This window comes from Drosophila mauritiana, chromosome 3R (genome assembly GCF_004382145.1).
Source record: "Drosophila mauritiana strain mau12 chromosome 3R, ASM438214v1, whole genome shotgun sequence".
Classification (NCBI taxonomy): domain Eukaryota; kingdom Metazoa; phylum Arthropoda; class Insecta; order Diptera; family Drosophilidae; genus Drosophila; species Drosophila mauritiana.
In genome coordinates, this window is record NC_046670.1 from 5,805,584 (window position 1) to 5,826,790 (window position 21,207).

The window sequence follows — 21,207 nt, forward strand, 5'->3', positions numbered from 1 at the left end:
ACAGTGTGCACGGTGCAGTGTTGCAAAACGCCGTTGCTAACAGCGCCCCGTGCAGTATGAACGTATGTCGACTTGTCGTCCAGGGCTACCAGCTATCGATAAGTAATCGCTAAATACTATGCAATTCAGGTAAACATGAATTTCTGATAATAGAAATGGAGCTCCTAAACGAAGCTGCTCCGAACCCGCTTGCCAAGACGCCGAAAAGTGGCATGTCCACGGGCGGCAAGATCCTGATAGCGGCAACGGGCGGAGTAGGCATCGGTCTGTCGATTGTGTGCGCTTCCTTTGTGGCGCCGGCATTCCGGAGGATTTGCTTGCCTTATGTGCCAGCGACGACCGAGCAAATACAAAATGTTCTCAGCTTCATGCCCAAGAATTCGGCCGGAAAACTACTAGACATTGGATCCGGCGACGGGCGGATCGTAATGGGTAAGTACGGTTCACGTAGTCCATTCAAAAACATTGCTGATAACTTATGTAATCCTTTCCAGCGGCGGCACAGCATTGTAGTGCTCTAAAGACAGACGGCGTGGAGCTAAACCCATGGCTGGTCTACTACTCGCGCCTGGCTGCTCTAAGACACGGCGTTTCCAATCGGACGAGATTTTTTCGGAGAGATCTATGGAAGTTCGATATAAAAGACTACAACTTCGTGGTCATTTTTGGAGTTGAGCAAATGATGCAGGATCTGGAACACAAACTCATCGCCGAGTGTCCGCACAACACCAAGATTATCGCCTGCCGCTTTCCACTGCCCAGCCTAGAGCACGTGAAGATTATAGAGGACGGAGTGAACACCGTCTGGTTCTACGACCTGAACAAAAGCTAGCAAAAGTTTTATTAAATTTGTATTTTTATTGTTTTCCTCAGTAAGAAAACAATGCTTAAGATAAATTCTCGAAGGGTTGGTCAGTAATACAAAATTTAAACCTTGAGGGAATACAAAAAGGACGAGGACATGACATGAGTGGCTAGCACTGCTAGCCGGAATACCAAAGATGAAGGAACATTAAAAGTGGAGGCAGTGAAGCTGGCATCCAGGAACGCTAGAAACGGCGTCCCATGTAAATACACTTGGTGGCCTCCTCGCGATAGACATCGACGAAACCGATTCTCGAATAAAAGTTCACCTGGGCGACATCATGCTGCGGAACACGAACGTGAGCCCCAAAGCAGCCATTCGCACGCAGGGCGGCCAGGAGTACGGTGAGCATCCGCTTGGTTATTCCCGAGTCGCGGTCCTCTGCCTCGCGCAGAGTTCCGGAGATCAACACGGCAGGGAAGGAGCCGCTCACCTCTACGGGACACTGGTCCAGAGCCCCGTTACCGCTGCTGTCATGATAGCTTTCCACAAGGGAGGTGACGAGCTGTGCCACCTCCTCGCCACCCTCCAGTGGACAAATATCCCTAGAGTACTTTTCGCGTAGTTCACTGTACCAGCACAGCTCCAGGTTGCGTCGGAATATGTTGACATCCAGAGCGGCGCATGAATATCCAATGATACGGTTACTCTCGTCGTAGGCCACAATGCACAGTTGCGGACTGAGGGTGAGATGTCCACCGATCAGCCCATCCGCCACTATGTTAGCCACATTCGCTGGCAGCGGGAACGGAATGTGGCTGCCACCGTCCAGCTCTCCCTGCCACTGCAAGTACAGACGAGTGCACAAATCGGTGACTTGCTGTTCGTCCGAATTGCAATAGGGTCTCAAGAGATAGTAGTTGGCCGTGGGCTGTTCCGGAAGCTTGTAAACGAACAAGTCGTTGCCCGAGTCCACAGGCATCAGGCGTTGCAGGTCGGCAATGAGGCCGCCTCTAAAGACCCATGGCTCCTGATCACCAGACATGAACGCCTCCTTCCAGCCCTTGCTAAACCCTGGCAGGTTTTAAGTATATTAGAGTAAGGTTTACCATGCTAAAATATCGATCAGTTGGTTCACTTACATGTGTAGCTGCCCTCTGTGTAGGAAGACGTGTTTTGCGGAAAATGGCCAAGAGCCAGCCACTTAACATAGCAATTGAGCAGGGATAGGGCGCCGGAGATGTCCCACATATACGAGTACAGCTCGTGGCAGATCTCCTTGTTCGGGCAATTGGCGATTTTAATCAGGAGCTCTACGACGGCGCTGCAGAGTTGGTCGAACTGCTCGCGACGCTGGTGCCACTCGCTGACCTCCGGCTTGGCTGCTTTAATTGCATCGCCTCCGCCTCCGGCAGATCGGTCCTGCAGTATCACATTAGCGTTGCCCTTCAGCCAGTTGAATTCCACGAGCAGCTTGTGGCCGCGGCTGCCATGCTCGAAGGGCAGATAGAACAGATCGCAGAGAAGAACCAAATCGTCAACGGTTATTCCTTCGCCTTCGATGGTACTGAGATGGGAAATCTTTACAAACTGTCACTCCAAAATGAAAGATTCAAAAGACATACTTATTATCGTTAGTCCTATCAGACTGAGCTTCAGTTTCCTCGCGCATTTCCGCATTTGAGATCGGCGACGAAGTCCCACTCTCCACATGCATACTCTAGAATAGTAAACGCAAGAAGCGAAGAGGTAATGGAATGCCGGATACATACAGATACATACTTACATGCACATCGTTGACGGATTCCATGAGAACATCGTCGGCCACCACTTTAATGGCCTCCTCCTCCCTTGGAGAGACCTGTGATGCGATACTGCTACTGCACTCCATTGGCTCATTCACTACGCCACTTAGAGGACTAAGACTGTCATCGTCTAGCATGGTGTCCACACTGAGATTTGCCACCGGTTCCTGCTTCCCCTCTAGGTCCACCTCAAGCTCTAGCCGCTCCTTTACGGAATCGTTATTGGGCTCAATTTCATTGTCATCAAACACCGCATTGTCCAAAGCCAGTTCCACGGAAGCCTCCACACTCTTTGTCTCCATAATGGGCACTGGGACAACGGAGATCGGTATTTTCTTGGGCAGTTCAATGTTGCTGGCCGCTGTGGTCGGAATGGGATTGATGATGTCATCGTTCGTAATCACTTTTGTGGGTGAGACCAGGGAGTTCATTACTGGATTGGATATAGGAGTCAGGGAGGAGGTAACAACGCTATAATAAAAGAATACAAATTACAATACAGCTGTTTATATATAAAATTACACTCTTGTTACCAAACGTCAGCCAGAGCTTGAAGTTGAGTGGTGTTGACCGTGGGTGGAACCGTCCTGGAGCTCGTCGATGTGGTTGTGGTGGTGGTGAGACTCATGCAGGTGTTGATGGAGGGTATGATGGGAATAATGGGCATCACCATTTGGACTTGAGGCTGAGGCTTGGTGATTGGCCCCCAGGCCTCCTTTTTCATAAAGAACTCCGGTAGCCACTCCGTAATAGCGTTTCTTTAAAAAGATTAATTCCATGATTCGTCAGCTTTCCTTGCGTTACTCAGCTAGTTTTACTCACTTGAGAGCCACTCGTGGGTGGTAAACGTTCTTAGAGAGAAACTCCGCCGGTAGATCATCATCGTTTTCAGTCTCCAGTTTTATGTCTGCACTTAGCGAGCTGTTCACTTTCGAGTCCAGGCTGCAGCGCGACCAGAAGGCCAGCGAATGGATGGCAACGAAATTGCCGTAGAATTCGCAGTTGGGATTGGTCATAACACCTCGCAGGTGGGGAATAAGCTCCGGCGATCGACCGCTGTACGGTCCCATAAAGACTCGCTTCTGGTCGTAGTCGTTGGCATGAAGATTGTCCCAGATGCACGGCGGACGGCGCAGCACCTCGGTAATCTCCTGTATCGACTCAAGGGATATGTTCTTGGAGATAACCTTATCCCCTGTCCACAAAATATCAATCTCGTTGTTCAGCTTGGAGCCCAGGGTATTGAGGTACTCCGATTCCTGGACCGTAGGCACCGCTCGCGAGGCACAGTACTGGGTGGGGCAGAAGAGAAACCTGGGGCTGCCCAGATGCGTGTAGATCTCGTTGGTCACCGACACGTGGGCGTTAGCAAACGTCTGGAAGACCTCCTTGTCCGCCTTTGAGAGCTCCGACTCGATGTCGTCAAAGAGCAAGGCGTAGGCCTCGCACCCAAACTGCGCAACCTGGTCCAGCTTGCGCTTCAGCGTTGCGATCTCCTTGGGGCTGCTGTAGGTCATGTCCAGTCCGGGCGATAGCGCGTAGTAAAAGGTGATGCCCGCCTCCTTGGCCGCTGCAATGAGACCTGCAAGGAAGGCACTTAACCAAAGGACTAGCAGAGTTCAAAGGTTAGTTACTGGAAAGGTGATCCGCCTCCTCAACGGTGTACAGCTCTCGCCAGTAGGCGCGGTGCTTGTAGTCATCCTTTGGTGCGTACATGTACGAAGGACTGGACCCCATACCCATCGACTTTAGCTTGCGGAACAGGTCCTTGCGCTGCTCCGTGGTCCACGGCCGGCCGTAGAATCCCTCGATCACGCCGCAGATAAACTGCCGCTTGCCATCGGCTTGGTTGCCCGCTTCGTCTGCCATTTCTAGTAGGCCGGGGAATCGGATGTGGCAATTTGCGAGGACCAAATAAGTCTTTATTTTCTCCTCTCTTCACAGGATTTGTATATCGTTTGGTTCGGACAATTGCACCTTGTGCTATCGATAGCTCAAGACATCGATACACTGACGAGCCAATAGCCATGTTAAATCGAATTTCGATAAGAATTGGTTTTATAAATAAACAAGGTGCACCCTGATGGTTGGTTGGCTACACGAACCTTAGAATTGCTTTTAAAAAATAACTATCAACCCAACTAATCAGGCACTGACTATAGTTTTCTAGATCTGTGATGAAACTAGTCGAATAATGTGCATTTTCATGACCCATTACTCGATTTTAAGCCGGAAAGAAAAGGTAATGAAATTAAACTTTAAATTTTGTATAGGAAGTCTTAACGGCTAAAATACCATAGTATTTTATATTCGTGCTCAAGGGTGCGGGCACACTGCACTACACGTGCAATTGGATTGGACAAAACAAAGCCAAAAAGCCGAGTAAACAATGAATAACTTTGAAATTCGGGAGTTGCCCGGCAAGGTAGGTGACGTCCTGGAATGTACCCTCACCACACCATACATGTATACATTTAAAAATTCATCAGGGACGCGCGATGATCGCGACCAAAAACTTCGCGAAGGACGAGGTGATCTTCGAGGAGGAACCGTTCGTGTCCCGCCAGTTCTCGTGGAACGTGGCCTACGGCTATGCGGCGTGTGACCACTGCATGCGGCCGCTGGAGACGGTGTTGGAGAATGTGCGCCGCCTGGCCAGTGATCCAAAAGTGGAGGTTCCCCTGCTGCAACACGATCCCACCGCCCAGTGGGTAGCACAGTTCACCCAATGCCCACGGTGTAAGGTGCGCTACTGCTCCGAGGACTGCCTGATGGAGGCGCAGAAACGCTACCACCGCGTGGCTTGCATGGGCGCCTTCCACTCCGACGACACACATCCCATCAATGTGCTGAACGAGACTTGGAAGAAGATGCACTATCCGCCCGAGACAGGCAGCATCATGCTGATTGTCCGCCTGATGGCTATTTACCAGCAGAGCACCAAGAAGGAGGAGTTCCTCGAGCAATTGCAGTCCTTCCAGTCGCTGATTGTGAATCGCGAGCAGAAGATCTATCACAAAATGCTGGGCGAGAACTTTGAGCAGCAGATGGAGCAGTTGTATCTTGCGTTCTGCAATGCTTTCACGGGCGAGGAGTTCTCCATGGTATGCATATCCTAACAGAGTGAGTTAAAAGTCGAATACGTCTTTTGTTTTCCAGTTCAAAACACCGGATGCCTTCAAGACATTGATGGCCATTCTGGGAACTAACAGCCAGGGAATCGCAACAAGCGTGCTTTCCCAGTGGGTTGCCAAGGTGTCCGATCTACCACTAACGGATTCGGAAAAGGAACAGCTCGACACGGTCATCGACGGACTGTACGCCAAAGTCGCAGAATGTAATTATTTCTCAGATCACCTTGTTAGCAAATTATCCATTTCAACATCGCCCCGACAGTTGCTGGCGAATTCCTAAACAACGAGGGCTCTGGACTATACCTGCTCCAGAGCAAAATCAACCACAGTTGCGTGCCGAATGCCTGCTCCACTTTTCCCTATTCCAACGACATTGTCGTGCTCAAGGCCTTGGGTCCCATTCAGCAGGGCGAAGAGATCTGCATCTCCTACCTGGACGAATGTATGCTGGAGCGTAGTCGCCACTCGAGGCACAAGGTCTTGCGCGAGAACTACGTGTTCATTTGCCAGTGCCCCAAGTGCCGCGCCCAGGCGTCCGATCCCGACGAGACCAGCGAGGATGACGATGACGAAATGGACGACTACGACGATGATGATGACATGAACTAGACTAAGAATAAATTGTTTATTTGATTAAACAGCTCTTATGTACGTAGAGATTGTAAAATATATTTATGTTAAAGATTTTGAAGTGTGCAATTGTGTTTGTTGATGTTCGGGTGGCATTCTTTTTTCCATTTGTTGCTGCTATCACACATGAGATAGCATTTCACACATTTATGGCGAATGTACAGCTGTGTTCAAAAAAATAGCAGTGCGATGGAAACTAAGAAACACAATTGTATTTCTCCATGTCCCTTTTTGGAATCCACTTTTTCCACTTTATTCCACTTATTTTTGTAAAATGGAATGTATAGATATAGAAAAAAAGAAAATCCCGTCAGTTTTTCATGTTATCCTTTTTTTATTTACATTCTTGAGCAAATTCACCACTTTTAGGCTGTTCATAAGAATAGCAGCCTCTGGTTTTGTCAATCGTAAAGTCTCGAAATGATCAATATTTTCTAAAAAGTGAGTTTGGTTAAGATAATTCGTATATTTTAAAGGGCAATAAATTAAAAAAAAATTCAAAAAATTTTATTTTAGTGGGTAGAGGACACCACTGCTCCCAGGAGAAAAGAATGTTAATTTTTAAGCTTAGAAAGGAAGGAAAAACATATAAGGACATTCAAAAAACCCTTGAATGTTCTGCCAAAATGGTATCCAATGCCATTAAATATGAATGGAAGCCCGAAAACCGTGGTACCATACGTAAAACCACAGATATAGAGGATCGGCGCATAGTTTGTTACAGCAAAGTCTATCCTTTTGCATCCTTTGGGGACATAAAGTCTGAGCTGAACTTGGGAATAAGCGACGTTACTATTCAGAGATGACTACTGAATCAAAATGTTTGTGAGAGGAGTCCACAAAAGGATCCCCTACTTAGCCCTAGGCATATTAAGGCAAGGTTAAGCTTCCGTAAGACCTACCTAATCTGGCCAGTCTCCAAATGGCGTAATATCTTTTGGATTGATGGGTCAAAAATAGTTCTATTTGGTGGAACTGGTTCACTCCAGTATATCTGATGACCTCCAAACACGGAGTACCACCCAAAACACCCACTGATGACTTTCAACCATGGTGGACCGAAAATTATGGTATGGGCTTGTTTTTTTACAATGGTATGAGTCCATAACATATGATTTATGGTATTATAGACCAAAACGCATATGCAAATATACTTAGTGATGTCTTACTGTCATATTCTGAATATAATATACCCTTAAAATAGACATTCCAACAGGATAATGATACGAAACGCAGAAGCTCATCGGCTAAGAATAGGTTCACCCGAAATAGAATAGATGTAATGCAGTGGCCAGCATCATCTTCCGATTTAAACCCGATTGAAAACCTGTGGGGGGACATTAAACAATATGTGTCGAAAAACTCCCCGACGTCTAAGGCTCAGATTTGGCAAGTTGTGCAGGATGCATAGTCAAAAATTCCCCCCAAACGTTGGCAGGACCTGGTGGACTCCATGTCACGTGGGTGTAAGGCTGTGCTGGCTAACAAAGGCTATCCAACCAAGTTTTAGGCCCTAATTAACACATTAAAAAGAAAAACTAAGTTCGTTCTTAGTCAAGATGATTTTTTTTTAATATTTTTTCATAGCACTGCTATTTTAGTGAACACCTGAATTTCTACCTATTATGTTGTTTTAATCTATATTTTCGAAACTATTGAAGAAATAAAAGTGAAACATTTGCTAAATTTTTTAAAAATAAATACCTAACGATATTATAAAAAAAATTTGACCATTAAAATTGTAAATCATAGGAATTTTTTAACTTAAACTCGCAGGTCCCAAGCACTGCTATTTTTTTGAACACAGCTGTATGTACATGTATTTACATCTACACTTGTAAACAGTGTACACTCGTTGCAGCCTGGGTGCTTCCGGAGTGGCGGTGGTTGGAAGCTGTTTTATCCGGGGTGGCGTTAGTGGTTGAGTGGCGAGGAAGGGGTTGGCGGTGCAAGTGGGGAAGGCACATAAAGCGCTACCCGCTCCTGCACACCGTTATCCAGGGGACTTCCCTCACCTCTATGTTAAACCCAGGGTCATTTATTATCTGGCCAAGGAACTGGATCAGAACTTCGTCCGGTATGACAAATTCAGTTATTTTATTAAGCAAAACGATGTTCACTATCCCGAATTCGGAGCGAACCACGTTCTTTATGTCGTTTATACTAAGGGGGTAGGGTTCACCCGGCTCCCCTACTATTATCATTTTTTTATATCGCCGAACTGAAATGAGATTACCGTTCCTTGAGAAAGTACCTTTTTCACTGAAGCTACAGTTATTTATTATCCCGTTTGAAAGTAAATTTCGAAAACAACAAAACAGAGCAATCAGAAAACTATACTTTATACAATACAAAGCAAAAAGAATTCTGACGCAATATACAAAGTAAACTAAACATCATGTGACACTGGAACTAATTCCACACACCTACATATGTGTAAGTGTAAACGTTGATATTTGGTGAGGATTTCAGAGAAACCCAAGACGAATTAAGTCATTCAAAAGTGATTAAAAGTTATTTTCATAATTTTTTCCATCAGTGTACATATGTGAAGAACTCTACACCCCAGGGGCACAAATAGGACAACCTCGGAATTAATTCGAGATTTTCTTTCTACGGTAACTGGCGTTAACTTTCGTTTGTACATTTACGGGAAATTAGCAACGAATTGATCAAATGTGTTCTAATACTATAATGTGTTTCTTATGAACGTTTCACATTGCTCATTTGTGTTTTTGGTGTTTTTGGTCTTTCATTGTCGCCTGAAAGTAGTAATCGCCTCATTTATTATTACAGAAGAAGGTGTTATTCTTTTCCTTCTGGTCGCCGAGGGGGATTGGAGTATAATATAAAAGAGTGGACCATGTGTAGGTTCCCCTGAAAACCAGGAATAGGTACAAACATCGAAGTATGCTCGTCTTCCATTAGAGCGTAGCGCATTTCGATGTGCTCGCAGGCGATAACTCAAGTATCTCGTTCAAGATCTGCTCGTTTTTCTAACTGACCCGCAGATTTGTTCTTTTTTTTTTCGAGAAGAAGATTTAATATTACCATTTCAATTCGTATAAGCCTTTCAAGTTAATTTCACAAAACAGTATCAAGCCTCCTTAACCAACATCTTTTTATTATAAAGTAATTTTAAACAAGATTAAGTAGCTTTTAATTAGCACAAATTCTCCTACTTTGTGCCTAAGTACTTATTGTTGACTTATTTGTATCAAATAAGCTGAAGTGGCTAAAACGTTCTTCTCAGCTGGTGCTCTTACATTTGACAGACCGTGCTACCAAAGACACTAGAATAAGTGTGTCTTCTAGTGTCTTTGGTGCTACCTTACCCAATAACATTTCAAGATTCAAGATTTCAATTGAATGCCAACTGCACCTCCCCTAACACATCCTGATAAGACTGCGTTCCAGTTTCAACCGCCGTTAACATATTTTTCAATGAGCTCATGGTTCGTTCCACTTGACCATTAGCTCTACTAGCACCGGTGGCAATCAAGTGCAAGTTTATTTTTTGGTCTGAACAGAATTGACTAAACTTTGCTGTCTAATTTAAGGCTATGTCTAAGATAGACATACTTGGTAAAAGCTTATACTTGAACAATTACATACTCCTTCTGGTCACTCTTGTCACTTAATTTCCCTGTTATATCGATGTGGATAGTGGCCAAGGAATATTGACTTTTTGGATTGAATGCAATTGGATGCAATTTGTGCACACGTCACTGCGAACAGCTGTTTTAAGCAGCTGATTTATTAACCGTACGGTATTTTTTTTTAACTTCTGGCACGCAACACTTAAGTCTAATCTATACTAACATAATAGCGTAATCTAAACTTAGTATTACCGACTTTTGAGAAATGGCTTTTTCGCCACAAAGAGGTACCATTCAGCTCATAGTGCACTGGTAGACAGAGTGTTCTGACATTTCTCTGAATTTTTCGGTAAAGAACTTCTGCCCTTAGTTCATAGGTTTTTACAATATCTTCAGCAAGAGAAAAATCTTTCAATTTGCAGATAGATTTACTCGAATTTCACAAGCAATGCAGCCGCAATTGGTTTTCCTGCTCCTGTTCCTGGGTATCCTGCACGGCACTTGCGGGCTGTACTTCAACATGAGAGAAAAGGAACAAAAGTGCTTTATCCAGACTACGCCCGATGATATGGATGTGCTGGGTACAGTGGGAAAGCCCATCTTCAAGTTGTAGGCTTCACTAACTGCTCCGCTTGCCTCCTTTCAGTTCAATACGCCATTGAGGTGGAAGATCCAAGTACGGGCGGCTTCATGCCCGCGTCCCCTGGCCTTGGAATGCATGTGGATGTGCGGGATAGCATGGATAAGGTGGTCCTTTCCCGCGTCTACAGCTCGAAGGGTCTTCTGAAGTTCACAACCCACTGTCCTGGTGACCACCGCATCTGCCTACAACCCAACAGTACCGCGTGGTTCGAAGGCGCTCTATTGCGCGTCCACTTGAATATTGAGACCGGCGAGCGGTCTGTGAACTACGAAAGGATCCGAAAGACTAACAATATGGACATCATGCAGTTGCGGGTTCTACAGCTTATAAATCAGGCAGAGGATATCTCCAGGAATCAGAACTACCAGCGTTTTGTAGAGAAACAATTTTTGAGGACGACCGATAACATATACTTCAATATAATATGCTTCTCCGTCGCTCAGATCGTCATCCTGGTCCTTCTATGGGCCTTCCAGTACCATATGCTTTTTAGGCAACCGTCCTTGTACCTTGCGTACTGCGAAATCCTCTGTGAAAGCGGGCTGTCCAGGGTAAATACGCAGTCAATTGCTCCCAATTATCCAATCGAATAACAAGCTTTCCCAACCAATTAGTTCAGGACACCAGAGGCGTTTAGGACACTCATCACCATCGTGGGAGCCAACGGACAAGGTCTAACCACCCAGGCCCTCGCACAATGGATCAGCCAGTTTAAGGATGCGGAAAAAACGGACGAGCAGCTTCAGCAGCTTGTAAACGATAAGGTCAAAGCCAAAGTGGAAGAATGTAAGTGGATGCGCTATTTGAAAGTCAGTTTATAACACAACACACACATCCTACCCACACAGTTGTGGGAAAGTTCCTTACCAAGCCAGCACCGCAGATTCCTGAAAATGTTAAGGGCAGCTTCTATGCCTCCAATGTCCAATTGACAAAGCTTCTGTCCAGCGCACGACGGAATCGTAGTGTCCACTTGAAGGACGACAGCTTCCTGCTGATCTGCGAGTGTGAGGACTGCAAGGCGGAATCGAACACAGTTGATACGCAATCTTGAATTGTTTTGTTCTTGTTACTCTACCAACACATCGCATCTAAATATAAATTTAATATATAAATGGCTAACAAATCTCATCAGGAGCTGGCTTCGCCGCCGCCGGCGGAAATGGGCGTCAGGTTAATCAGGTTGTTGCTGCTCTCGGCCAGCTCGGCGATGGAGACGCGTCCGCGTTGTTTAATGAACTTGGCCACGGCCAAGAGCTCCTCCTCGGAAACGTAGATGAACTTGCCGCGGTCGTCGATGACGCCGGTGAGGGTGCCATCGGCCTGCAGCTCCTGGATGCGATCAATGGCCTGCTGCGTCTTTAATTTGAAGGCCACGGCCAGATCCTCTAGGACAACCACCTTGTTGTCCCTGATGTACTGAATGAAGTCGGCCAGGAGATTGTCCTGATCGTCGGCGTCGCCCTCTTCGAAGCCCTCTTCCTCCACACTGAAGGCAGCCTTCATCTTCAGGTACTCCTCGTGCTCCTTGCGCTCCCGCTCCTCTTTGGCCAGGCGCTCGGCATCCACCCGCTTGCGCTCCACCTCTGCCTCAAGGTCTTCTTGCTGCTTGCGCTCCGCCTCCTCCTTCGCCTCCTTCACCTTGCGCTGTTCGCGATCGTGCAGCTCCTGCTCCCGCTGAAGCCGCTTCTGCTCCTTGGCCTCCATCTTGGCACGCTTCTTAGCACCCATTTTCTCATCCAGCACCGCTCCCTGGGGCACACGTGCCTCATCACCATCGACCTGTCCCTCGTCTTCGTGGTCAGAGTCGCCGGCAGCCGGAGGAGCACCAGCTGCTGCGGCGACTGGAGCCGCTGGAACATTCTGGCGCAGCCGATTGCGCTGATTTCGAGCTATTTGAGCTCGACGCGGAACACCCTCCTGGGCGCGCTGGGGAACGCCACGTTGAGGGGCTGCAGCTGCCTTGGTTTCTGTTTTGGGGTCAATGTTTTAGTCGCCAGTTGGACGAGCTATTGGCATCCGACTCACCTGGGGCGGCGTTTTTCTTTTGCAGCAGGTACAGTGTGACGATCACTACTAACAGAGCTACGGCAATCCCAACGAGAATGATCAGCTCCATTGCGAAAACGTTGGGAGGCTTCTCAACCTGGTGCGCAATGCTTTTTGCCAAAAGGTAAACGTCAACAAAATGAACATATGACTGTGGGTCAAGATAGCGACTACAAGTTGGCGGCAGTGCTGGCAACCTAGCTATTTCGTAGCCTGATTAGATGTCTAGTCCTTGTTGGTATCACTGTGAGCGGCAGTCCACGTAGTTACGAATCGCACTACGAAAGTGATTGCTTGAAGTAAAAATCCTTCTGCTCTACGATAATATGAGAATACAAAATAACACAAAAACTATAAAAAAGAATTAAGCTTATAAACATAAAAAGCTTATGTGTGTCTCCTTTACTGCCTTGAAGTGCGCATTTATTGGTATTTCATCCATTATAATACTTTGCCAATACAAAATTATGCAACAATTTTGTCGTTTAGCTAGTTTAGCGGGAAAGCCGTTTTAAATAGCTTCATTTCCCGCTTATATTTTATATCCCGCTATATGTGTACATATGTTGAATTGTTATTTGCTCTTCAAGACATTTTTTTTTGATGCGTTACTTAATCGTTTTAAAAGTTTAAGAGCAATTTCAATTTCAACTTCAGTAATCCGCAATTACAGATAAAAACGCCACCACGAGCCCATCAATGACTTGTACTGTACTATTATTTAATAATCAATTACATCGTTTAAAATTTAAAGACATTCTAATGTAATTTGTTGTTTTGTTTTCGTTTCTTTTGTGTATATATCAACATCTTGTTAACAGCTTTTGTTTTTTTCTTTGCTTTTAGTTGCTTGTTGTAAAATACATAAAATATCATAATTGTAATAATATATAAATATATATTAGAATAAGCAAACGAAAAATTTCAATAAAATTTAGATTCTTAGTTTCAAGAAACCCTTATTTTACATCTTTCCGCTTTGTGCCTTCATGCTTACTTTCTTTGCATTAGGTATTCTATACATTCATTACTTTGGTGTAACTTTCTAATTTTCTAAGTTTATGATTTTTTATACATTATAAATTTATATATCCTATCATTATATTAAGCCTTTTACCATTATTAATTCAATATCCAAATTTATCATTGTTTAATCTAGTAATCATTTTATTAGACAGCTAACAACTCTTGACATATCTTTCATTTTGAACCCTTCATTACCAAGTGTATTCAAAAACTTTAAAACTTTAAACCGGACTCGACCCAGTTCCCTCTTAAAGATAAACATCCTTGTGGAATTTCGAAATATGGCCATGGTGCTAATATTGGAAAAAGGTTCAGTTTTGTGTATAATGGCTGTTGAAACATCGGGAGTATCGCCATATTGTCTCTAATCAAATTCTTAAGGTCTTATTGTACAGCTTCTATTCCCTTGATTCTTCTGAATATTTAAGAATATCTCTTATATCCAGAAGGCTTAACTCAACAAGACATGTACTGTTATTTGCCTTGCATAAATCGTTGGTCAATCCACAGCTCCTGGCAGCCCATACATACTCACATGCAATAGGCAGGACCCATGCCAAACATTTTCGTCTTGGATATCTTCAGCTCTTTTTACCATGCTCCTCCCGATGACCAGTGAAAGAATATCCAAGGAAAGAATTATATTTCTATAGGCATTCTTTAACCCAAGGCTTTCGAACCTGTGGGAATTGTCTTGATTGTGAAGTTGGTATCTGTGCACAATGTCGCACATTGATTGCTCATACGAGATCCCATGCACTGTTGGACAGGACAAATCCGAGGTTGAATTTGCCCCTTCACCCTGAGTTGGAATATTGACTACATTCCTATACAACGTTTGCCACAGAATTTATCGATACTCCATTAAGAAAAATTGCATCCGGCTGTAACATCACCAGCTAAGGCAACTTCAGGAACGTTAGTATCCCTCTGCTCTATCTGCACAACACAGTACCCTTTGATTTCAGGAACATCCTTTGATTTGGCAGAAGTAGAATGTGTTTTCTTAAAACATATTAAAATACAGATAAAAACGCCACCACGAGCCCATCAATGACTTGTACTGTACTATTATTTAATAATCAATTACATCGTTTAAAATTTAAAGACATTCTAATGTAATTTGTTGTTTTGTTTTCGTTTCTTTTGTGTATATATCAACATCTTGTTAACAGCTTTTGTTTTTTTCTTTGCTTTTAGTTGCTTGTTGTAAAATACATAAAATATCATAATTGTAATAATATATAAATATATATTAGAATAAGCAAACGAAAAATTTCAATAAAATTTAGATTCTTAGTTTCAAGAAACCCTTATTTTACATCTTTCCGCTTTGTGCCTTCATGCTTACTTTCTTTGCATTAGGTATTCTATACATTCATTACTTTGGTGTAACTTTCTAATTTTCTAAGTTTATGATTTTTTATACATTATAAATTTATATATCCTATCATTATATTAAGCCTTTTACCATTATTAATTCAATATCCAAATTTATCATTGTTTAATCTAGTAATCATTTTATTAGACAGCTAACAACTCTTGACATATCTTTCATTTTGAACCCTTCATTACCAAGTGTATTCAAAAACTTTAAAACTTTAAACCGGACTCGACCCAGTTCCCTCTTAAAGATAAACATCCTTGTGGAATTTCGAAATATGGCCATGGTGCTAATATTGGAAAAAGGTTCAGTTTTGTGTATAATGGCTGTTGAAACATCGGGAGTATCGCCATATTGTCTCTAATCAAATTCTTAAGGTCTTATTGTACAGCTTCTATTCCCTTGATTCTTCTGAATATTTAAGAATATCTCTTATATCCAGAAGGCTTAACTCAACAAGACATGTACTGTTATTTGCCTTGCATAAATCGTTGGTCAATCCACAGCTCCTGGCAGCCCATACATACTCACATGCAATAGGCAGGACCCATGCCAAACATTTTCGTCTTGGATATCTTCAGCTCTTTTTACCATGCTCCTCCCGATGACCAGTGAAAGAATATCCAAGGAAAGAATTATATTTCTATAGGCATTCTTTAACCCAAGGCTTTCGAACCTGTGGGAATTGTCTTGATTGTGAAGTTGGTATCTGTGCACAATGTCGCACATTGATTGCTCATACGAGATCCCATGCACTGTTGGACAGGACAAATCCGAGGTTGAATTTGCCCCTTCACCCTGAGTTGGAATATTGACTACATTCCTATACAACGTTTGCCACAGAATTTATCGATACTCCATTAAGAAAAATTGCATCCGGCTGTAACATCACCAGCTAAGGCAACTTCAGGAACGTTAGTATCCCTCTGCTCTATCTGCACAACACAGTACCCTTTGATTTCAGGAACATCCTTTGATTTGGCAGAAGTAGAATGTGTTTTCTTAAAACATATTAAAATAGGTAATGATTTTTAGCTGACAATATAAGAATCATAGCTGAACAATACAATCACTTTATATCAGATATTATCCTTCGTAGTATCTATTTTGTCTGCAGAATACACAGTGATATCGTAGTTTGAAGGTGCAATTTGTTTTGGAAAGAAACTTATCAATAAAAAGTTGATCATTCCAATTATCAAGTTTAGCTCCATCCTTAAGGAATCTCGGATTTAAGTCATAGCTGAAATTATCCCTTCATAGTACCTATCTTGCTGCGGTGCGCAGCATTTATCCACACAACCGAAAATTCCTTCAATATTAACAACATGAGATGGCCATGATCGCTTAAATCCATATATATGGAAATCCTCAATATGGAACAGGGCCAAGCCCAGAGCTATGTGAAGAGACCCACATCGTTGACGTCTCAATCCAAAAAGATTTTTACTCCAATCAAAGTTGCTATGTCCGCGGATATTAATATGAGATATTAAGCTTCTCATTACTATTCATATAACCTCCATTTACCCATTAATATCCTTAACAAATATTAATATTCAAATATAATGTTCTCTGCTTTATCATTAATGTTGTGTTTTTGGGTTCATAGTTATTGTTTAGCAATTGTTTTTTTTTCTTTTGTATCTGTAACAGCTGTATCTCTTTAGCATAAGTTTAAATTAAGTGTTAAGGTGTAGGTTTAGGTTTATTCACTAACCAACGCCATTTCTCGCGCCGCGGGCGTCAGTGATTGGCCCAAAGCGGAGGCAGCGGACACGGCGCTGCTCAGCCCATCGTCCTCGTCGTCGTCCATCGATGCCTTCTTGCGCTCAATCTCCGCTAGCGCTGGCTGGTCATCATCATCACAATTGCTGCGCTCGACCTGGTCGGCAGCTTCTTCTTCCTGCGCCTCATCGGCAAAGGACACTTCTACGGGGCTGTTGTTGCTATCACCATTAGCTGTCGCAGCCGTCGTCGTCTGGTCGTGCTGGTTGTTGTTGGCTTTATCCTCACTGGCGGACTTGTTGTTATCACTGTCGGCATCGTCGCTCCTCGCCGGCGTCGGCTCCTCTTCGGGTATGTCCTCGATCAGGCTGCGATTGCCGGATCCGGCCGATGGACTGCGAGGCGGGGTTGATGTCGTCGACGCTGCGGCTGTCGCTGGTATTTCCACCTCAGCCACTTTGCGCAGCAGAACGGGATCGGACGCACGCAATGAGCTCTCCGAGCCACCGACGCCTTCACCGCTTGGTCGCAGGACAAGGTAGAGCAGGATATCGGACAGCGAGATGATGCCGATCACTTTGCGGTTCTCGTCGACCACCACCAGTCGATGTACTTCGGCGCGGACGATTCGCTCCATGATCGTGTACAGCGACTCGTCCAGATTGCACTTCTGCACGCCCTCGAACCACTCGTTCCGGTGCTCGTTGGCCTTGCGCAGCGAAACATCGAGATCGTTGTAGGTTTTCTCGGCGGCGAGATTCTGAAGGAAAAGAATATTTTTATTACTTAAAGATCTCTCTAACAATACAACATATGTTGGAAAGATTTATGCTTCACATCTATCTATCTATCTATCTGTGAGCACTAAGAGGCATACTTACAATCACATCAAACTTTGCGTAAATGTCAACGAGGCGACCATCGGAATCCACCAGGGGCAGGGCTGAGACTCGTCGCTCCACAAATTTCTTGAGGGCCGTGATGATGCTCGTCGTCTCGTCGGCGGTCTCGATGTTGTTATAGGTGCCAATCTTCAGTTCGCGCAAACTCTTTTGCATGTACGCGGGCTTTGGTAATTCATTAATCTGCGCATAGGAAGTATCACATTAATATTTTGCTTTTGGGTAAATGGTTTATATTCCAGAAACTCACGTATAGGAAGAGGAACCTAAGTATGCGTTTATGTGTCAGGATGTAAAGGACATTGCCGGTCGCCGGATCGATGACGGGCAGGCGATGTATGCGGCTGTGGATGAGAATTTTGATGGCATCGTAGAGGGACGCATCCGGTCCAATGCTGACCAACGGCATCACCTGGTTGTGCAGCACGCCTAGTAGAGGACACAATTTAGTTAGGATCATCATTCAATGCCAATGTGTGTGTTCACTTACTTCGCCACGTGTCCAGTTTGTGCTCTTCCAGCTGCTCCATGGACGCATTTGGCGATTTGTAATACATTTGCAGGATCTTGATAAAGTCCGTGATGGTTAGCATGCCCACGAACTGTTGCTTCTCCGAATCCCAGAGTGGTGCCGCTCGCACACCGTTATAGACCAGGGCATAGAAGGCCTTCTTTACAAGGAGCTGGGTGTCGAAGACAACCAACTTGGCGGAGGTGGGTATCAGATCATAGCACTTGTGAAAACGAAAGAACTTCACGAAGATCTGTGAGTCGTCCTCCTCTGCAGAAACAAGAAGAGAAGGGTAAATAATGGATATTTTTACGATATGGGCTGAAATTTAGGGATCTGAGATGTCCACCTTTCTTAAGCAACTCAGCTAGCAGGCGCTTCCAGGCCTCAGAGATCTGCTCGAACTCTTTGATGCTCTCCAACGGATAGCAAAGGACGTCGGCTGGGCGACGGTTGCCACCTCCGAGTACCAGACGACCCGCATGATTCGAGTAGAAGTGCAACTGTAACATGCGTTCTGGATTCCCACTCTGCTCCACTTTGACGCTTCACTCTTTTTGGGCGGTTTTTGTTTTTAACAATCTTCAGTGTCGCATTACGCTAGATTGATGCGATCCGATCTGATCTGGTCTTCTGCCCGAGAACTGTGGGCGCTAGCAATTAACTGCGCGACTCGATTTGCTTCGCTAATTGATTTGCCTAATTGATCGACCAACTAGCTAACAGCCCGCTAACAGTCCGCTAACAGAGCTGCGCCGCTCTACGCGCTTCTCACTGTAGTAGGCTATGAAAGTTAAGCGATATTTATGCGCGCTCACCGTATTCGAACCCCAAAATAGAACAACCGTTGCCCATAAATTTGAGGGCGCACGCGTTTCGTTGAATTAAATTAAGACATTTTTAATTAAAATAAATTTAGCGTACGACAAAAGCAACCGAAGCAGCCACAGCTTAGGCAAACACATCGAAATAGAATAGATTCGCCAAATTGTTCAACAATAAATATTATTATTTCAATTCCCATTTAGAGAAAGAGAAACCAAGTGAGAGGGGCGTAATGTAGACTGCAGACGGCTATGGCACAATGTAAACAAATAAATATTGAGGCGGGGCCAAAAGGTGTTAATCAAAAACTATATAAAATCACAGGGGCTGCAGATCGCTCTTGTCAGGGGCCTGATAAATGCAAGCCAAACATACAGCCAACCCGATTCAGACATTATAGCGACACATAACAGATATTGGGACAGGCAGTTGTGCCAAGAAATTAATTAACCGCAGCATAAGACTCAACACTGAAATTTCGAATGTCTGTAGAGATTATTGCGCCTCTTTTGTAAAAATCATAGGGAAATCTATTTTTAAAAATAATAAATAACTTTATTTAAAGTGCAAAAATTATGTTCGTTCAATTTAAAAATTGGCAGGTTATTTTTTGATCAGACGGAAACTCAGATCAAAGTAAATTTATGATTTATCGACGTAGAGCGAAAATAATTTAACCTGCCGCCTTACAGTATGAGATTAGTGGAAATTTTGAAAGCCACTGGTAAAAGTATTTCCAACAAATTATCCGGATGATAGCCACCACAATATAAGCAAACAACAGACAAACCAAAAGTTTAAAAACGACCAAATATAATATATAGAAAATACACGAAGGCCAGATACCGCGGCCAGAAAATATACACATCGAAATAAATTGTAAAATATTTGGAACTATATGCAAGCGGCAAAAGATTTTCCCGACTAAGCTTTGTAAACATTTAAATGTTGTTTAATGAATGGAATTGACTGCGGTTGCCGGCGGCGAACCGTTCGCACAGATAAAGAAAGTCGAAGGAAATGGAGCCAAAAACGCTTGTCGAGATCAGTGAAGGTCTCTTCAATCTTTCTGGTACTCTGTTGCTGTTCAATGATTGGTTTTCAATGCATGAGCATATATCCAGTTGCGAATGCAAAGGTAAATATGGTTTATCGTACTCGATTCTGTTCGCTTCTGCGTTTGTGTTTCTTTTGACAGGGGCCACGGGCCACAAGAGTTAATTGAAATGCTCCTTGGCGTTGTTGGCTTTGTTGATTATTCTGCTATTTCTTTTTTTGCCGTGTGGCATCTAAACAATTGAAAACCCATTTTCGCAATGGGCGGCGATGGTGGGGGAGGTGGCCAGTCGGCGAGGGTGGTGGTGATGGTTCAGTTGCTTTTGGCGTCGCGGCGCTATTCGAAAATTCTTAGCGAATGACTAAGAGAGCAGCGAAGACCTTCGATGGGTCGACTTGCAGTTGGTCGGTTGGATTCGAATGCTTGGTTGGTGAGCGAGTAATTATTACGGCTCTGGGCAGTATCCATAGACACACTTGGCACATATGTATAGACACGTATAGATCGCGAGTGGTTCCTGCTGCCAATAATTCCACACGGAAAGCAAACGGAACGGAAAACCGCCGAACTTGTGTCGTCTGCCCGTGTTTCGTTGGCGACGTTCTAAACGATTCGAAATTTTATCATAAACTGATCTGCAGTCTGTGTTTTCCATCTCCTCCTCCGCTCGCTGTGGCTCTCTGTGGCGGAAAAGTTTTTCGTCAGGGGAAAAGCGCACAAAAACAAACAAATGATAGACTGAAATAATAGTGGAAACGCTCTGAGCAGAAAATCGAAAAGTTCTCAGAGCGTTTAATAAATTGAATATAATCTTTGCTGAGAGATCGGTTAGATCGGATCGGCTGGGAATTGACGTTAATGAGGATCATGAAATGTCTGAAATTGCCAACAAATTACATGCACTGTTTTCCCGCTTTCCGTCCTTTCGGCTCTCATTGTAGTGCCCCCACTTCATTTGCGTATTTTCCCCGATTGGCCTCCGGCGTACTTGGAACTTATAATTAGCTTTGGTAAAAAAGAAAAGCAAATATGAATTTTTGGGGGTGTGTTCGGTTCTCTTTAGGAACCTTAAGAACAGAAGTCTATCCACTTGTTTTGTCGGGAATAAA

General features: G+C 44.1%; 6 protein-coding genes across 15 annotated transcripts in view; 3 read left to right on the plus strand and 3 right to left on the minus strand.

Moving 5' to 3' along the window:
• The first annotated feature begins 89 nt into the window (after positions 1-89).
• Positions 90-897, plus strand: LOC117145701 (ATP synthase subunit C lysine N-methyltransferase). Its single transcript, XM_033311442.1, has 2 exons — positions 90-432; positions 495-897. Exons 1-2 carry the CDS (start codon positions 156-158, stop codon positions 830-832), a joined length of 615 nt encoding a protein of 204 aa, XP_033167333.1. The 5' UTR covers positions 90-155; the 3' UTR covers positions 833-897.
• On the minus strand, positions 834-4,610 carry LOC117145699 (protein O-GlcNAcase). Its single transcript, XM_033311440.1, has 7 exons — positions 4,245-4,610; positions 3,433-4,192; positions 3,144-3,368; positions 2,592-3,081; positions 2,431-2,525; positions 1,948-2,372; positions 834-1,879 (listed from the first exon to the last, which is right to left on the minus strand). Exons 1-7 carry the CDS (start codon positions 4,477-4,479, stop codon positions 1,050-1,052), a joined length of 3,060 nt encoding a protein of 1,019 aa, XP_033167331.1. The 5' UTR covers positions 4,480-4,610; the 3' UTR covers positions 834-1,049.
• A 314-nt stretch (positions 4,611-4,924) lies between these two features.
• On the plus strand, positions 4,925-6,435 carry LOC117145700 (SET and MYND domain-containing protein 5). The gene is made up of 4 exons (XM_033311441.1): positions 4,925-5,035; positions 5,100-5,714; positions 5,770-5,947; positions 6,007-6,435. The coding sequence occupies exons 1-4, from the start codon at positions 5,000-5,002 to the stop codon at positions 6,351-6,353; spliced, it is 1,176 nt and encodes a 391-aa protein (XP_033167332.1). The 5' UTR covers positions 4,925-4,999; the 3' UTR covers positions 6,354-6,435.
• Positions 6,436-10,173: 3,738 nt separating this feature from the next.
• Positions 10,174-11,731, plus strand: LOC117144222 (transmembrane emp24 domain-containing protein eca-like). Of its 2 annotated transcripts, none has more exons than XM_033309279.1 (5): positions 10,174-10,260; positions 10,396-10,554; positions 10,620-11,167; positions 11,231-11,402; positions 11,465-11,731. In XM_033309279.1, the coding sequence occupies exons 1-5, from the start codon at positions 10,239-10,241 to the stop codon at positions 11,668-11,670; spliced, it is 1,107 nt and encodes a 368-aa protein (XP_033165170.1). In that variant the 5' UTR covers positions 10,174-10,238; the 3' UTR covers positions 11,671-11,731. The 2 variants fall into 2 exon arrangements, with proteins under 2 accessions (XP_033165170.1, XP_033165171.1); XM_033309280.1 differs by having other exon boundaries at positions 10,188-10,322.
• On the minus strand, positions 11,667-12,821 carry LOC117144223 (DDRGK domain-containing protein 1). The gene is made up of 2 exons (XM_033309282.1): positions 12,645-12,821; positions 11,667-12,586 (listed from the first exon to the last, which is right to left on the minus strand). Exons 1-2 carry the CDS (start codon positions 12,733-12,735, stop codon positions 11,748-11,750), a joined length of 930 nt encoding a protein of 309 aa, XP_033165173.1. The 5' UTR covers positions 12,736-12,821; the 3' UTR covers positions 11,667-11,747.
• Positions 12,822-15,191: 2,370 nt separating this feature from the next.
• Positions 15,192-21,207, minus strand: part of LOC117143782 (5'-AMP-activated protein kinase subunit gamma-1) — a 63,976-nt gene continuing 57,960 nt past the window's right edge. For 7 of the 9 annotated variants that reach the window (XM_033308617.1, XM_033308614.1, XM_033308615.1 and 4 more), the window contains 4 exons: positions 18,196-18,486; positions 17,956-18,134; positions 17,685-17,888; positions 16,784-17,563 (listed from right to left, as the gene is read on the minus strand). In XM_033308617.1, the coding sequence (XP_033164508.1) occupies positions 16,784-17,563; positions 17,685-17,888; positions 17,956-18,134; positions 18,196-18,486 (1,454 nt within the window). Of the gene's footprint in view, positions 17,564-17,684; positions 17,889-17,955; positions 18,135-18,195; positions 18,487-18,565; positions 18,924-21,207 lie in introns of those variants that run through there. The other 2 variants (XM_033308623.1, XM_033308616.1) reach the window with 2 other exon arrangements.

What these genes read in the sequence shown, in the direction of transcription:
- LOC117145701 (XM_033311442.1), top strand. Translation starts at nt 156, where the DNA reads ATGGAGCTCCTAAACGAAGCTGCTCCGAACCCGCTTGCCAAGACGCCG. An exon ending in CGACGGGCGGATCGTAATGG is followed by an intron (nt 433 to 494) that starts GTAAGTACGGTT and finishes AATCCTTTCCAG; the next exon opens with CGGCGGCACAGCATTGTAGT.
- LOC117145699 (XM_033311440.1), bottom strand. Translation starts at nt 4,479, where the DNA reads ATGGCAGACGAAGCGGGCAACCAAGCCGATGGCAAGCGGCAGTTTATC. An exon ending in CAAGCTCTGGCTGACGTTTG is followed by an intron (nt 3,082 to 3,143) that starts GTAACAAGAGTG and finishes CTTTTATTATAG; the next exon opens with CGTTGTTACCTCCTCCCTGA. An exon ending in AATCCGTCAACGATGTGCAT is followed by an intron (nt 2,526 to 2,591) that starts GTAAGTATGTAT and finishes TTACTATTCTAG; the next exon opens with AGTATGCATGTGGAGAGTGG.
- LOC117145700 (XM_033311441.1), top strand. Translation starts at nt 5,000, where the DNA reads ATGAATAACTTTGAAATTCGGGAGTTGCCCGGCAAG. An exon ending in TTCGGGAGTTGCCCGGCAAG is followed by an intron (nt 5,036 to 5,099) that starts GTAGGTGACGTC and finishes AAAATTCATCAG; the next exon opens with GGACGCGCGATGATCGCGAC. An exon ending in CGGGCGAGGAGTTCTCCATG is followed by an intron (nt 5,715 to 5,769) that starts GTATGCATATCC and finishes TTTGTTTTCCAG; the next exon opens with TTCAAAACACCGGATGCCTT.
- LOC117144222 (XM_033309279.1), top strand. Translation starts at nt 10,239, where the DNA reads ATGGCTTTTTCGCCACAAAGAG. An exon ending in CGATGATATGGATGTGCTGG is followed by an intron (nt 10,555 to 10,619) that starts GTACAGTGGGAA and finishes GCCTCCTTTCAG; the next exon opens with TTCAATACGCCATTGAGGTG. An exon ending in CAAAGCCAAAGTGGAAGAAT is followed by an intron (nt 11,403 to 11,464) that starts GTAAGTGGATGC and finishes CTACCCACACAG; the next exon opens with TTGTGGGAAAGTTCCTTACC.
- LOC117144223 (XM_033309282.1), bottom strand. Translation starts at nt 12,735, where the DNA reads ATGGAGCTGATCATTCTCGTTGGGATTGCCGTAGCTCTGTTAGTAGTG. An exon ending in AAAGAAAAACGCCGCCCCAG is followed by an intron (nt 12,587 to 12,644) that starts GTGAGTCGGATG and finishes ACCCCAAAACAG; the next exon opens with AAACCAAGGCAGCTGCAGCC.